The sequence below is a fragment of the Oryctolagus cuniculus genome, chromosome 5 (assembly GCF_051225735.1).
Source record: "Oryctolagus cuniculus isolate XC-2025 breed Fujian yellow rabbit chromosome 5, ASM5122573v1, whole genome shotgun sequence".
Classification (NCBI taxonomy): Eukaryota; Metazoa; Chordata; class Mammalia; order Lagomorpha; family Leporidae; genus Oryctolagus; species Oryctolagus cuniculus.
The window spans coordinates 17,028,643-17,044,136 of NC_142871.1; the positions used below are offsets into that span (position 1 = coordinate 17,028,643).

Below are 15,494 nucleotides of genomic sequence, written 5' to 3' on the forward strand. Positions count from 1 at the left end.
TATGAGAGCACACGAAGGTAGGACTTCCTGCAGCAAGTTAGCACCTGATGAATAAATGCTAGCCAGATAAAATCAAGGGTGAGCTGGGGGCAGTTAACAGCCAAGGCACTCTGCTTTGTGTTTACTGGCTTCATTATTTGTATTCCCATTTGATGGATGGGGAAACTGAGGCAGAGTTATCAAGGCAGCTTGCCCAGTGTCACACAACTGGAAAGCAGTAGAGACTGGAATCAAACCCAGGCAAGTGGTGTGACTTCACTAGGCTATTATTTCTGTGGGTGGAAACCCTAGCTATAAATAACAACTTGAAGTACAGGTATGGACAAGCACCCAGGGAGAGCAGAGAGAGTAAGAAAAGGACTAGGGCCAGAATGGTGCAGCTCCTTCTAAGGAGTGGTCAGAGAGTGCAAAGGGAAGCCAAGAGGGAGCAGTAAAAACTAGGCGAATACAGAGGACCCAGGGAATGGGGGTCTCAGAAAAAGCCCAAGGAAGGCCGGCGCCGCGGCTCATTAGGCTAATCCTCCGCCTAGCGGCGCCGGCATACCGGGTTCTAGTCCCGGTTGGGGCGTCGGATTCTGTCCCGGTTGCCCCTCTTCCAGGCCAGCTCTCTGCTGTGGCCAGGGAGTGCAGTGGAGGATGGCCCAGGTCCTTGGGCCCTGCACCCCATGGGAGACCAGGAAAAGCACCTGGCTCCTGGCTCCTGGCTCCTGCCATCGGATCAGCGCGGTGCGCCGGCCGCAGCGCGCCGGCCATTGGAGGGTGAACCAACGGCAAAGGAAGACCTTTCTTTCTGTCTCTCTCTCACTGTCCATTCTGCCTGTCCAAAAAAAAAAAAAAAAAAAAAGAATGAAAAAGCCCAAGGAGGACACTGCTTCAAGGTGACGGCAGTCAGATGTCCCCAGGGTTGGAAGCAGGGTGTGGATTAAGAAGCGGCCAGCGGGATCAGTAACAAGGAGGTAGCCGGTGTCCTTACCCCGGGGGTAGGCACTCTGAGCCACTCCGAAATAAACCCTGAGCAATAGCAAATTAGGGAGAGGGGTCCCCAGAAAGACTCCAGGTTCCATAAAGCTACCTCCGCTGGGAGTCAGCTTTCTACTGCTTCAGAGACAACACGAGTAACAGCAGCTAAAAGCTGCTCACCATCGTACAGAAGCCTGCAAAGAAAAGTGGCATCCCGCAGGTCAGTGCAGGAAGCGACCTGCGCAGCCCTGTCTGCGAAGGAGGATGCAGCCTACTTCGGGGGTGTCACATGAAGGATTGCACTTTCATTCCCAAGGCTGTGCTCACATAGCTGCCGGAGACAGCCAAAAGCAGACACGCCCAGAGATGACCTCCTCAAACTTCAGTTACCCATCCAATTCTTAATGAGAAACACAGGTCTGCTCAGCTATCGGCCAACGAATACAATTCAGGGAAATCAGAAAGGAGGAAGTATTTACTGGGAGCAATAAAAGGAGAGCTACGATAAAACATTTATTTTACCCCACTTCTGCAATTGATATCAAAATTTGGTTTAATTTTTTCCCCAGGATCCTCAGCTCTGATTCCAAATCATCAAGTTGATTTAGAAAAGAATGAACACCAAGTTAATCTAATTTCTTTTTCGCTCAGAGTTCATGGAGATGGAGATGTGATTTTTTTTAAAATGAGCTTCCTCCACATTTCCAAGCAGATCAAGGCGCTCCCTTCCTGCTCTCCCCCAGTGTTTATTACACAGTCCTTAAGTAACTGCAGTCGGCATCACAATGCTTCAGGACGTGTCTGTGTTGCCTACTGGGCCACAAGTTTACTAAGGTGATGAGCAAGGTTCTTATCACCCGTCTGGGCACAGATGAGCAAAATCGGTCGATGATGTAAGGGCACATTTTCTAAGATGAATATTATTTATGATCAACTGTAGTGAACATTTGTACTCTGTGACGACTTGGACACAATCTGAAAAACACATACCATTTACCCAAAGGCCCAAGAGACTGCTTCCTTACACAGAGCATTGTTAAGACAACCATTCTCAAAATGCAGAATCGTGTTGGACAGTATTACTGCCATTAGCCGTAGGCCTACCCATGAACTCCAAAACCCAGTGTTGAAACTGCACAGGAATGTGGATTACTCGTCCCAGGCATTCTTGTGCTTGGAAGGTCTTTTACAGCCTTGTATTATCTAGTGATAAACCTTCTAGTCCATTTGGCTGTGTTTAGGGTAAAGAGTTCAGAGGCCCTATCCACAGAGCCTTCTTCTAAATAGTGTGTTATTTTTCAAGTGGCACAAATAAAACTCATAGTTAAATAATAGGTTACTCAAGACAGAAAGGCAAAATCTTAGAAAACCTAGTACAGCTTATTTGGACATTGTGCCAGAATAACGGGTTGAAACAATAATAATCAAAAAATGCCAAATCAGGGATTTGGAAATCTGCAGGAACAAAAGATGAACTGGCATGAGTGACTTCGATTTTTCTTTAATGTGAAGCTCTGTCTCTTCAGAAACAGGTCTGGGTTTCTTTTTCACTTGCTCTGTCCAAGCAATTCAGAGAAACTTCTGCATGGACATGGGCGAAGGCCCAACAGAGACCAAGTGCACATTCAAATGCCCCGCAGCTGTACTCCGAATCAAGTTCTCAAACAAAATTCCTTTTCATTAGTGTAACTGGGAAAATATGTAAAACTCAAGAGTCCCTAAGATTTGTTGGCCTATCTCCCTGAGCAATTCCCAGTCCTCCTCATTTTGTCAGGCAAAGAAAATACAGTGATGTGTAGGTGCAAATAGCATGCGATGTGTAGCTGATGAATTGCAGATGATTCTGACTGAGTAAGAAACCCTTCAGTTTTGAAGACTGGCTTTTGAAAAAGGAATTAATCTGTTCTGCATTTGGGTTGGTAATACAAGATTTTTTTAAAAAAATCCCATTGGTTTATACTTTAATCCCACTGTTGATATGCTGAAGTCACGTTTATAGATAAATGCACAATAATAAGTGTATTGTTATTTAGGTTGATTGAAAAATTACTTGGGTGTCTGAATACTAAAGCACGTCTGGAAGGCACTGATGTGACGGCTTTCAGGGAACAGGGACACAACATGGTATTCGTAACATGACCTCAAGTCCTGGAAGGAAATAATAAATATTTTTAATGCTTCTGAATAGTGCGGAATTGGTTTTGTTTCATTTTACTCTTCCTTACGTGAAGCTTTTGTACAATAAGCCACTATTATTTTCTTTTTTTTTTTTTTTTTTTTTTTTTTTTTTGACAGGCAGAGTGGACAGTGAGAGAGAGAGACAGAGAGAAAGGTCTTCCTTTGCCGTTGGTTCACCCTCCAATGGCCGCCGCGGCTGGCGCGCTGAGGCCGGCGCACCGCGCTGATCCGATGGCAGGAGCCAGGAGCCAGGTGCTTTTCCTGGTCTCCCATGGGGTGCAGGGCCCAAGCACCTGGGTCATCCTCCACCGCACTCCCTGGCCACAGCAGAGGGCTGGCCTGGAAGAGGGGCAACCGGGACAGAATCCGGCGCCCCGACCGGGACTAGAACCCGGTGTGCCGGCGCCGCTAGACGGAGGATTAGCCTAGTGAGCCGCGGCGCCGGCCCACTATTATTTTCAACTGCAGATTTTCAGAAAAGGTAGTACTTCTGTATTTAATGGAGGGGTCTTTTATATTTTTAAGGAAGTTGCAACAGGGCATATCAGGAGTAGATACCATTTTCCCCTTAGCTCTTGACCTATCAAAAGTAAAACTATGATTTTTATTTTGATATTTACTATTCATTTTAGATTCCACTTAAAAGTATCTGTATTCTAAACTGACCTCAATCATCCAGTGATGAAAGGATTAGATTCCAAAGGCTGCTCACCTACATTAAGATGGATCGATAGCAGGGAAGGGAGGTGCTACTTCCTCTTACAGAACACAGTAGTACTGTCTTCCCTATCCAGATACAAGCTGTGCTGTAGAAAATGGAAAATGCACATTATGAAAAACATGGATGTAGGATTCATGTTTTCATACCAGAGAATACGCTTATCTTTTTAAAATTTTTATTTTTAAAATTTGCTTGAGGGGCCGGCATTGTGGTGAAGCAGGTTAATCCTCAGCTACTAAGCATCCCCTATGGGTGTCGGTTTGAGTCCTGGGTGTTCCATTTCCAATCCAGCTCCCTGTTAATGAGCCTGGGAAGGCAGCAGAAAATGATCCTGTATCCATGTGAGAGAACTGGATGGAATTCCAGGGTCCTGGCTTCAGTATGGCCCAGTCCCAGCTGCTGTGGCTTTTTCTCTCTTTGTAACTCTTTCAAATAAATAAATCTTTTTGAAAAAAATTTTCTTTGAAAGGCAAAGAGATAGGGAGAAAGAGAGTGATCTCCCATCTACTGGCTCCCTCCCCAAATTGCAGCAACAGCCAGGGCTGGGCCAGACTGAAGCCAGGAGCTGGGTACTCAGTCTGGATCTCCCACGTGGGTGGCAGGAACCCAAACAGAAGGGCCATCACCTGCTGCCTCCCAGGATGCACATTAGCAGGAAGCTGGAGTAGAGAGCAGAGCCAGGACTAGAACCCAGGTACCCCAATATGGAAAGTGGGTATCCAAGCAGCGGCTTAGCCCTCACCAGCTACCTGCTCCTAAAGATATCCTTTAAATCCAATTTTTCCACAAACTGCTTGAAGTCTCCTTGTAGATCTCCAATCCTACCCTCACAGCTTATTTTCTTTTAATGCAGTTAAATGGGAGACCTTTCAACTTTTCTTCCATCAATGGTCTCTGTAAATTAAGAAAATTTACAGCACAGATTTAGAAAAAGGGCTGTTGACCTCTAGGTATTAAATCTGTACTTCAGAATTCATGTCCCATTTTCATTTCTATTTACTACATTGCAGGCCAGTTCAGCTCACTGCTGCTTACTAATAGAAGCAAAGACTGTGGGCTGTTCTGCTGGGAGTGGACTGACACTAGCTACACCTCAGTTAGCCTTGTTAACCAGCATCCCTTAGCATGTGGTGGGAGGCCAGGGCTGGACTGTTTGACTCCAAGTCAGGAACTTGATCACAATACCATCATAACAAGTTTCCACTTGGTGTTCCCAGTTCAAGGCAGGGTCATGTCCAGATCTGTGTTTTTATTTCTAGTATTGACAAGTCCCAAATGGAGTAAATACAGCCAACCACTCCATAAGAAACATTGCTGCAAGAGTCTTCCTTTGTACTCTGAGAACACACCCTCTTCCGTTTGCCTTCAGCCTTTCTATATTAAGCCAGGTAGGAAAACCAGCAAGCCCACCCTACCAAGTTCATTTATAGCCAGGAAGGAGGGCAGCAAATCAGTGGAGAAAATGCTTTTAAAGCTCTTCAAAGACTAAGAGTTTTCCTATTCATTGCAAACAAACGTGCATCAAGCATACTTCTATCAATGTTTTTCTCATCAGATGGGTGATTGTCCAAACTCAGAACCCTGGAGCCAGGTAAACCTGTCTGCTCCCCGGTCAGGTTGCTGGCTCCTTTCATGGATGGGGCCAGTAGCTCACTTTTGCGGCCTGGACTTGCTTATGTTTGAATATACTTCGGCCTCTCCAAAACTTATGTTGAAATTTGACTGCCATTGTGATGTCAACAGGTGGGGCCTTTAAGAGTGATTGGGGGCCGTCACCACGGCTCACTAGGCTAATCCTCCGCCTTGCAGTGCCGGCACACTGGGTTCTAGTCCCGGTGGGGGCGCCAGATTCTGTCCCGGTTGCCCCTCTTCCAGGCCAGCTCTCTGCTGTGGCCAGGGAGTGCAGTGGAGGATGGCCCAAGTGCTTGGGCCCTGCACCCCATGGGAGACCAGGAGAAGCACCTGGCTCCTGCCATCGGATCAGCATGGTACGCCAGCCGCAGCACGCCAGCTGCGGCGGCCATTGGAGGGTGAACCAACGGCAAAAGGAAGACCTTTCTCTCTCTCACTATCCACTCTGCCTGTCAAAAAAAAAAAAAAAAAAGAGTGATTGGGTCATTAGAAGAAATTAATACCTTTCTTGTGAGACTGTGTTAATTTAGTTCCTGGGCTGTTATAAAGGCAGCCCATCCCTTGCATTTTGCCTCTTCCATAGGTGCCCGCCTGCCTTCTGCCTTGCATTCATGCTGGGAAACAGCACAAGGTCATCAACAGAAGCTACTAGAAGCCAGTGGCACACTCATGGACATTCCAGCCTGCAGAAACGTAAGGTGAGATAAACCCCCTTTTCAGATAAGTCATCCACCCTCAGGTACTGTTGTAGGGACTGACCCTGGATTAGGACAGGGTCCTTGGCTGAAAGCTTGTGAGTTCAACCACAGTGAGCCAGGAAGCCCCAGGGAGAAGGTTTCAGCCACAGGCAAGGGACTTACTGCAGCTAAGTAGGAACTCCCGAAAATGAGTGGCTCTGAAAGGCTCCGCTGTGCCCCCCTGCCACAAGTAGGGAACAGAGGAGGACAAAAAGGAGGAAAACGTGGAGGTGGGAAAGGGAAGGAGGAGGAGGAAGTGTCAGGGGGAAATTAACATATTATTAAAGAGGTGATATTGGGGCCAGCTCTGTGGCACAGCAGGTAAAGCACCCGTCTGCAGTGCCAGCATCCCATATGGGTGCCAATTCAAGTCCCAGCTGCAGTAGAAAATGGCCCAAGTCCTTGGGCCTCTGCACCAACATGGGAGACCTGGAAGAAGCACCAGGTTCCTGGCTTCGGATCAGCCCAGCTCCAGCTGTTGTAGCTATTTAGGGAGTGAACCAGTGGATAGAAGACCTCTCTCTGCCTCTGCCTCTGCCTTTCAAATAAGTAAAATCTTTGAAAAACAATAAAGAGGTGATACTATGGGATGATACTTTGCTTTTTTTATTTTTGTAGTTTAAAGACGTGAATTCACCTGAAGGCTCTTTTTCTAAGGCACTAACTGAACAAGGTTGTTGACTTTAACATCATCTATAACGGCCAGAAACTGGAAACAAACTTCATGCCCATCAGTAGAGAACTCGTTATGTAAATTACGGAACATCCCTATCATATTTTCAACTCTTTCTTCTGCCTCTATACCCATGAATTAGAAGCTTGCTGCACCAGCTCTGTCTGGCCACCAGGGCTGAGCCATCACAGCCCTTCTCAGTGGAGCTGGGGGTGACAGGAAGATGGGAAAACACGGATTCCACCCTCACCTAGGGGGACATTTGCTACCCACTCCTGACCCATTTAAGAATCTCAGATGTGAGCTACATAATGGTATAGCTGCTCTATCTATATTTACTCATACAGACCTAGGCATTCAAACATAGTGTTATCATTGCCTATAAATTTTTTTTATTAAGTTGCCATAGTTGTTCATTTTTATGGGGTACACACAAAATACTGAATCCTGAAGTCGCTTACAGAGCAGCCATGATTAATATGATCTCATTTATGACAGGCCCTATCAGAGCAGGATGGTCCTCTAATGGGAGCAGGTGTTTCCTCTAGGGGGTAAGGTTTGGGATGTCTGACATTCTTGTTTCTATTTTTGTGACTTATCTCCAGTGAGAACACCTTGTTTTTATAACCAGAAGAAGGCATAAATAAAAAAGCACTTAGATGAATAACTGAATATGCAAAATCAAGGTTAACTACAAGTCCAGTCCAGTTACAAGAAACGTCTCTACCTGACACACAGACTTTCACGTCTCAAGCCTGGGCCTATCTATCATCAGCACTAGTCAATGTGATGAGATTTCAAAACAGAAGACTTTAGATGGTCTCCTGATGTTCCCTCAGGTTCACAGAATAAATATTTGAAATTCCTTTTTTTCTATCATCTTTCCAGCTACAGTCTTTTTTTAATGGGGGGGTGGGGTGGGGCAAACATTCCCTTTCACAAAACTTCTGGAGGCAGGTGTTTAGTCCAGCAGTTGAAACGCCCTTTAAGATGCCCTTATTCCATTTCAGAGTACCTGAGTTCGATACCCAGGTCTGGCTTCTGACTCCAGCTTCCTGCTAAAACACACTATCTGTGGCAGTAGATGGCTCAAGTAATTGGGTTTCTGTCACCCACATTTTTAGTTCCCGATTCCTAGCTTTGACCAGGCCTAGGCATGGCCATTGCAGGAATTTGAGAAGTGAACTCTCGAACAACGACCCCAACCCCCCTGAATTTCTTTTTTTTTTTTTAATTGCACTTTCAGGGCCGGTGCCATGGCGCAGAGGGTTAATCCTCTGCTGGTGGCACCGGCATCCTATATGGGTGCTGGTTCTAATCCCAGCTGCTCCTCTTCCAATCCAGCTCTCTGCTGTGGCCTGGGATAGCAGTAGAAGATGGCCCAAGTGCTTGGGCCCCTGCACCCACGTGGGAGACCACGAAGAAGCACCTGGCTCCTGGCTTCAGATCGGCACAGCTCTGGTTGTTGCAGCCATTGGGGAGGGAACCAATGGAAGGAAGACCTTTCTCTCTGTCTCTACCTCTGTCAAGTAACTCTATAACTCTGTCAAATAAATAAAATCTTTAAAAAATAAATAAATTGTACTTTCAATTCTTACTTTGGTTTTTATCAAGAAAAATTAAATAAAAAGGCCCAGGGTGGGCAGGGGCTGATCACATCACAATATGAGCAACAAATAATAAAGTACTTGAAGAGCAACTCATTATGCTTCATGCCTGGTGGCAGAGTCTCATTTTCTCTGCACTGAAGGAAAAATCTTTCCCTGTGCCAAGTGCAGGGGACAGCACGACACCACCTTTGAGGGGTGGGAGGGCACCGATAACAGGGAAGACAGCTTTGGAGCCGCGTCTCCTTTGTGGAGTCCACACGTATCTTACCCAGCCACTAAGACGTATTTTCCATCTGCTTGGTCCTTTAACCTTTCCAGCAGGGACAAGCGCACTTTGGCTTTGCTTTTGCCATAGATTTCAATTTCCTCTGCGAGCAATCCTATCTCCTTGGCAAGCACATCCACAGCTTTTGGAGTCTGTCCTCTTGAAATCTCGATATCGCTGCGGGGAAAGAAAATACATGAGAGACAAGAGGCTTCTCGGCTCAGGTGGTCGCTGCTGGCGTGAGCTGAAGACGACGCCCCGCCAACAGTGAACTCACGGCCACCACGCGGGCTCCCTTCTCCCGGCCAGCATGAGGCCCAACTGCTAACGATTAACGTGCATGAGAAAATGATGCGTTTTATTTTTCTTTTAGAGAAGTGACTCCAAGAAATTCACAAAGACTCCAGAATTGTGCACAGGCACACAGATAACTCCTATGCCACGGGAGCAGAGAATCGGGTATTACAAAGTGTTCAAGTGCTCTCTGTGGAACACTTGAATTAGAGCGAGCACTGCATGAGGCCCTCTTCTTGGGCTGGCCACATGTGTCTCCTCTATCCAAAACTGTGGAAATGCGGTTTTGTTTTATCTCTATCCATACTTTCCCTCTCTCTTTCCTACTTCCAATCCAGAATCATATTTCAAAATATTTTATTAATTACACAACTGTTGGTAAAAGAACCGAGTGCTCACAGCTCGACTTCAGACTGGGGACATTTTAGGGACTCTGGGGCGTGGCTGGCCCCATAACCGAACTCTTTTCACATAACTGGCCATGCGAGGACGCCACTGCTCGCCAGCCAGGAGCACCCCGAATGCCAGGCTGCGTGGTGGTTGTTCACAGCCCCTGGGCACTCACGGGCTCAGCTGCTTCGTTTGTCAGGGTCCCAGGCAGTGCATCAGACTGAGCAGATGTTGGGGGGTGTGAACTGGAGAGCAGCAAGGCTAACTCGGGGCATGGAGTACGGGAGGCTGGACACAAGAAAACTGCTCCTCCAGGGCACACCAGAGTGGCTCACCCTTCCTGGGCACACCATGGAGCACTTCCTGTGCCACAGCATCTTCAGGCCTCTGCCCCGAAGAGCTACCACTCTCAGCCCTCATCCCACCCTGCGCTCTCCTCCACCGAGCCGCTGTTGGGGGGGTCTGGGATGGCAATAAAGATGCATTAGCCAGACTTCACCAAAAGGCACCTGAGAAGCCAGGATAGGGCAGAGAGGCCCCAGGCCCGAGTGTGAGCTGAGCTCGGGGCCTCTGTCCAGGCAACCCCCTCCTCAAATGCCCCAATCGCCTTCCATTCTGGTCTCCTCCCAGCCACTCGTAACTCTGCAGGCTCCTACCGCACGTGGTCTTCCTAGCTAGACTTTTCTGTTCCTCTTCCCTCACGGGCTCCCACACTGGGGAGCCTACCCTTGGACGATCTCCCAGGCTTTCTCTTCACCAGCTAAAGAGGCCCACTGACGTCGTGTTGATTTTCCGAGTGATTTATAAACAACTCAGCCTGCCTTTCTTTCCCCAGTGGCTCTAGAAAGCAAATTCGGTCACACAAGCACTTTGCCCTGTTGACTTTAAAAGACTTTGGTACACATGCTAGTAAACTCTAAATTTCCTTTCGATCTAAGTAAAATATGCCAATGTACTTTTAAAAAAATGAGGGCCCATTAACAACATAAATAGCTTCAAAACTGAAGATGTTTTATGAAAAGATTGCACAACTGCCCGGATGAAGTTACAAGGAAAAACACTCCTCACTGGAATGTATGCGTTAATGGACACGCGGCATGACTAAGATGTTTAGTCTAAGGCAGGGGTGAAAACTGTACAGTTCTGCCAGCCTGGTGGGTGAGTTCAACCCACAGGGGTCATCTGGCTGCCCACAGGGACAAAGGTCAATTCTAAAAAGCACGGGTTCCCCAGCGAAGAATCAGTCAGTTACTGGAGGGTTTATCGACTTTATCCACCACGAATTCCAAAGCTGCTGGACTTGGGGACTCCCTGGCATTCTACACACCTGCAGAAAGGGGGTCGGCCAGAGACGACTAAGCATGAGGCTGGAAAATGCTTGCTGCTCGCTCAGACATCCTGGCCATCCAGCGATTCCAACTCACATGCTGGGATGACATCCTGCAGCTTGAATTTCCAAATTAATACCAAGAGACTATTAGCTTAGGCCTCCCGAAATACCACTTGGAAGAAAATATCCACAGGATGATCACCGGGCATCTTATCACAGTTCTGAGGAAAGCTGGGGTCAGTTCCCACGTGGAGTGATATCTGCTTTGGTTGCTCATCTGTTTCCAGAGTGGAAAACAACACAGCCCTTAAGAGCAATCTGACGTATGTCTTGAACATGTCTAACGCTGACAAGCATATCCCAACACTGCCTTTTTGCAGCTTGTCAAATCTAAAACTGTTGTTTTAGGGATCACTACCAAGAACAAACACTGCCGTTGAAACAAAATGAAAAATACGTGTTCTTAGAATTGATGAGACTACAGTAAACCAGTTCAATATGATTCCGTTTTGGAGGAACTATGATAGAGAAAGGTATGGCCATCTGATGATGATTAGAGACAGTTCCTCCCCATCAAAACAAAAATGCCATGCGTCCTGCCGCCAGCCCAGCAGGGACTCCGGGGTATGGATGGCACTCGGGTGAGCTGGCCTCGGCAGAACCAAAGGCGAGGTCTTACCTGGGCACGGGGGAGAGAGGCTGCAGTTTCAAGCAGTGAAGTCTCCACCTCCTGTGCTGCTGCTCGCGAAGCCATCTCCTGCCACTGCTGACCATGTTCTTTGGGGACAGAGAGGCAAGCACACGTTAGGACAGTAAGCTGACGGGGTGCAGCCAGCCCATGACAAGAGGGTGCCTGGGTGTTACACGACAGCCAAGAGCAGATGGTCATGCAGTAATCTGGGTGACCGCTGGTGACAATTTTATGCACGTATAATTAGGTTTGGGAGTTTTCTTAAAAAAGAAAACGTGAGATATAAGTATTGTTTATGATTTCCTGAGTGTTCACCGGAGACACTGAGTGTGCAGATAAAATTACACTTAGTGGGTTCTTCATCTCAGTTAGGAAAGAAAAACGAGGAAAATACGAGGCAGCACAATGACTAGCTTGGCGCCACACCATTTCAATGTTACCCTTCTACAACTGGTGTAAGAGCAAGCAAACTGAATAAGGAAAGAGAGATAAATGTAAAAAGGGAATTACAAGAGAAGTTCATGTTGCTGCAAAACACACGCAGTTTTTTCATAATATTCATTCTTCATACATTTTTTGGAGAGCCCTCAGATATGCATATGCATAAATAGAAGTACATTAAAATAAATGGAAGCAAAGTTTTATTTTATTTGAAATGTAATTCATACTCCCTACAAAAATGTACAATATCCTATTTTGAGGTAAGAAGCTTTAACTGTGCATTATCTCATAAGAAATAAACTACGTAAGAAAGAAGCGACCTAAAGCCTGCCTCTGGGCGGTGCAGGCAATCAGAGGGTTGGTTTTCCGCACTGCTCGTGAGTGCCACGGCCAGCAGACACTGCCCACGCGCGTGGGCCCAGCCTATCTATCGAGGTGGAGAAAAGGGCACCTAGGGTCTACCGAATTTCTTAATGGTCCTGTCTTCAAAAGCTGAGCCCGCCTCTCCTTTGTATGGGCATCGGGCTAGTGACTGGCTTCTAACAAACAGGACAAAGGAAGTGGCTACGTGTGATCTGGCAAACTAGGTCATAACACACTCTGCTTCCGCTGTGGTCCTCTGCTTTGGATGGGGAGAGGCTGGCGTGGAGAGCAGCCCTGTGATGAGGGCCTCGTGCTGAGGGACAAGGCACCTGCAAAGGGCCCACACAGGCGTGTGCTCCGCCCTGGAAGCGGATCTTCAGCCCTGGTGAAGCCTTTAGACAGCTGGGCCCTCAGGCGACCTCTAGCTTTCACACGCATGAACGACCCTGAGCTACCAGCTAACCTGCTCCTGCAAACTGGGAGGTAACCACTGTCTGAAGTTGCTAAATTTGGGGATAATTTGTTACACAACAATAGACAACTAATACCCAGACTCTGACTTGGGTCCCTAGCTCATACCTGTCATGTGATCACACACAAGTAACTGATTTTATTTTTCCTAAGTCTCCATTTCCTCATTTATCAAATGGTATTTAAAGTGTTTAACCTTACATCTGGTAAATTAAAAAAAAAAAAAAGCAAAAAACAAAGAAACACTTGCAAAATGTTAGCAAGTATTAATCAAACCTCCAAAGTCAGTATTTTCAAAGCGCCGTGTGCGCCGTGTTCCACAGACCTGAATCCTCAGAGCTGCAGCAAGAAGACTCACATCATCTTCGGCAATGGAGCCCCCACAATGCACCCCGTGAGAACCACAGCCAAGCTTCTCTGTGAAAAATGGGAGGAAAGTCAGGTATCACCAACTGCCTTTAGCAGGAAGCCTGGACACTGAATAATGTCCTCACTTTTCAACCAAGGAAGTCAGGATGTCAGGGCATCGCCTTCGGTCTCTTTTACATTAGAGAAGTATCCATCTAAACCATTAACCTGGGATAAAATGGAGGTGTAACTTACTCAAAATTGCACCATGTTTTGAGACAGCATTTCTCACACTGAACCAGAGGGAAACAGCTAGGCACACAGTCTCTCCAGACAACCCCAAGTATCATATTGGGTCTTTTCAAAACGGCACCATTAGAGATAAACGCACCCAACAGTTCACAGGCAACATCCGTCACACATCACAGGAGGAAGCAAGACCCGCCAACTGGACTGCACATTTTTGAGCCGGAACAGGATTATAACCACGACTCCCCCTCTAAGGAGCAACTGGGACTTCAGCGTCTTATGGAAGTGAAATGGGCTCAGCGTACAGCATGTTTAAACCATCAGAGGGAAGGGCGTGCTGGAGGAAGGGGCTGGGGACAGGTGACCCGCTGCACTGTCAATGCAGTATCCTAAGCTGCTCAGTTCTGGACACAGTAGGGCTTCATGAGAAGTATCTGCAATCTTTATTGGACAATATACAGAAAATAAACGCAATTTCGCCTGTGAACACAGGCAATGGAGGAGGATGGAAACATACATAGGGTACGGCACTGAGGGTAGAGCAGTCGCCTGAGACGTCTGCACCCCAACTGACAGTGCTGGTTGGGCCCTGGCAGCTCTGTTTCCAATCCAGCTACCTGCTAATGTGCTTGGGAAGCAGCACATGACAGTTCAAGTAACTGAGTCCCTGCCACCATGTGGGAGACTTGGAGTTCCTGGGGCCTGGTTTCAAGCTGGACCTCCCCTGGCTATTGTGGCCATCTGGGGAGGGAACAAGGGACAGAGAAGTCTCTCTCTGGTCCTCACTCTTTCAAACCAACCAACAAACAAATCTTTCTAAAAAAAAAAATCCTTATTGTAGAAGTGATAATGTCCAACATTCCACCAAAACTAAGAGTATTCATTTAAGGATATTTAGGAAATAACTGGTCTTCAAACTCAAAAGGCACTGAGGGGCCGACGCTATGGTGTAGCAGGTAAAGCCGCCTCCCACATGGGAACCAGTTCAAGTCCTGGTTACTCCACTTCCTATCCAGCTCTCTGCTATGGTCTGAGAAAGCAGTAGAAGATAGCCCAAGGCCTTCGGCCCCTGCACCTGCATGGGAGACCTGGAAGAAGCTCTTGACTCCTGGCTTTGGATCAGTGCCGCTTTGGCTGTTGCAGCCATTTGGGGAGTGAACCAACATATAGAAGACCCCTCCCCCTTTCTCTCTGCCTCTCCTTCTCTCTCTGTGTAACTCTGACTTTCAAATAAATAAATCAATCTTTGGAGAAAAAAAAAAAGGCACTGATAAGAATTCTACTTTTCCCTCCTTCAGTTATCACTTACACAAATCTATGAAAAGTAAACACACATGCAAAAATTTGTAGCAAGCATCCTCCCTTAGAGAACAGAAATGTTTCTAATAGCAACTTTTTGGAAATAAACTATTTTCTCCTTTTGTTCCACTCTACTCTTAAATGATCCACTTTGCTGACAGTCCTTTGTGGGAAGGAGCACAAAGCACTTCAGAGTATGTGTTGTGTGATGTTCTCCTGTCAAATGGATTAGGTGTGGGAAAATCACATCCCCCAGGTATTGTTGAAAGATTAGCAACACTTCAGTTTTATAAATTGTGTTTAGGCAAAAGCCAAGAGGCCAGAGGCAAGAGAGGCTTGTTTTGTTTTGTTTTAACCACCAGAGAGCTGATCTTGTCCAACTTCTAGGAGGAAAAAAATGCTTCTCTCATTCTTTCTTTAAGTGATGGAGAAATAAGACAAAATTATATTCCAGGGGCTGGTGTCAATTTATAAACGCAAGTTTCCAGAATCGAATCACAAATATTCAAGTGAGTGAAGAATATTTCACCTCCACAGTGTCACTTGCATTAACATAAACTTAGCAATTGTAAGGATTTGCTATTTTGACAACTGTATGATTGCTGATGTCTAAACCTGTATTAAAAATAATTTATTAATTAATTAATTTTATTTGAGAGATAGAGAGAGGAGAAAGTAGTGGAGGAATGAAGGCTGTAAGAGAGAGAGAGAGAGAAAGACAAGAGAAAGAAATTTCCCGTTCACTGGTTCACTTTGCAAATGCCTGCAATCACCAGGTTGGGAGCAGACTGGAGCTGGGAACTCAATCTAGGTCTCACCCAGGTGGAGGTCAGGGACCCAAC

The 15,494-nt window shown here is 46.6% G+C and overlaps 1 protein-coding gene across 1 annotated transcript in view; it reads right to left on the reverse strand.

Moving 5' to 3' along the window:
• MTHFD1L (methylenetetrahydrofolate dehydrogenase (NADP+ dependent) 1 like) overlaps nucleotides 1–15,494 on the reverse strand; it is a 195,998-nt gene that overhangs the window by 137,951 nt on the left and 42,553 nt on the right. The window contains exons 9-11 of the mRNA XM_002714991.6: nucleotides 13,082–13,173; nucleotides 11,470–11,567; nucleotides 8,780–8,953 (exon numbers count right to left, since the gene is read on the reverse strand). Of these exons, the coding sequence (XP_002715037.4) occupies nucleotides 8,780–8,953; nucleotides 11,470–11,567; nucleotides 13,082–13,173 (364 nt within the window). The remainder of the gene's footprint in view (nucleotides 1–8,779; nucleotides 8,954–11,469; nucleotides 11,568–13,081; nucleotides 13,174–15,494) is intronic.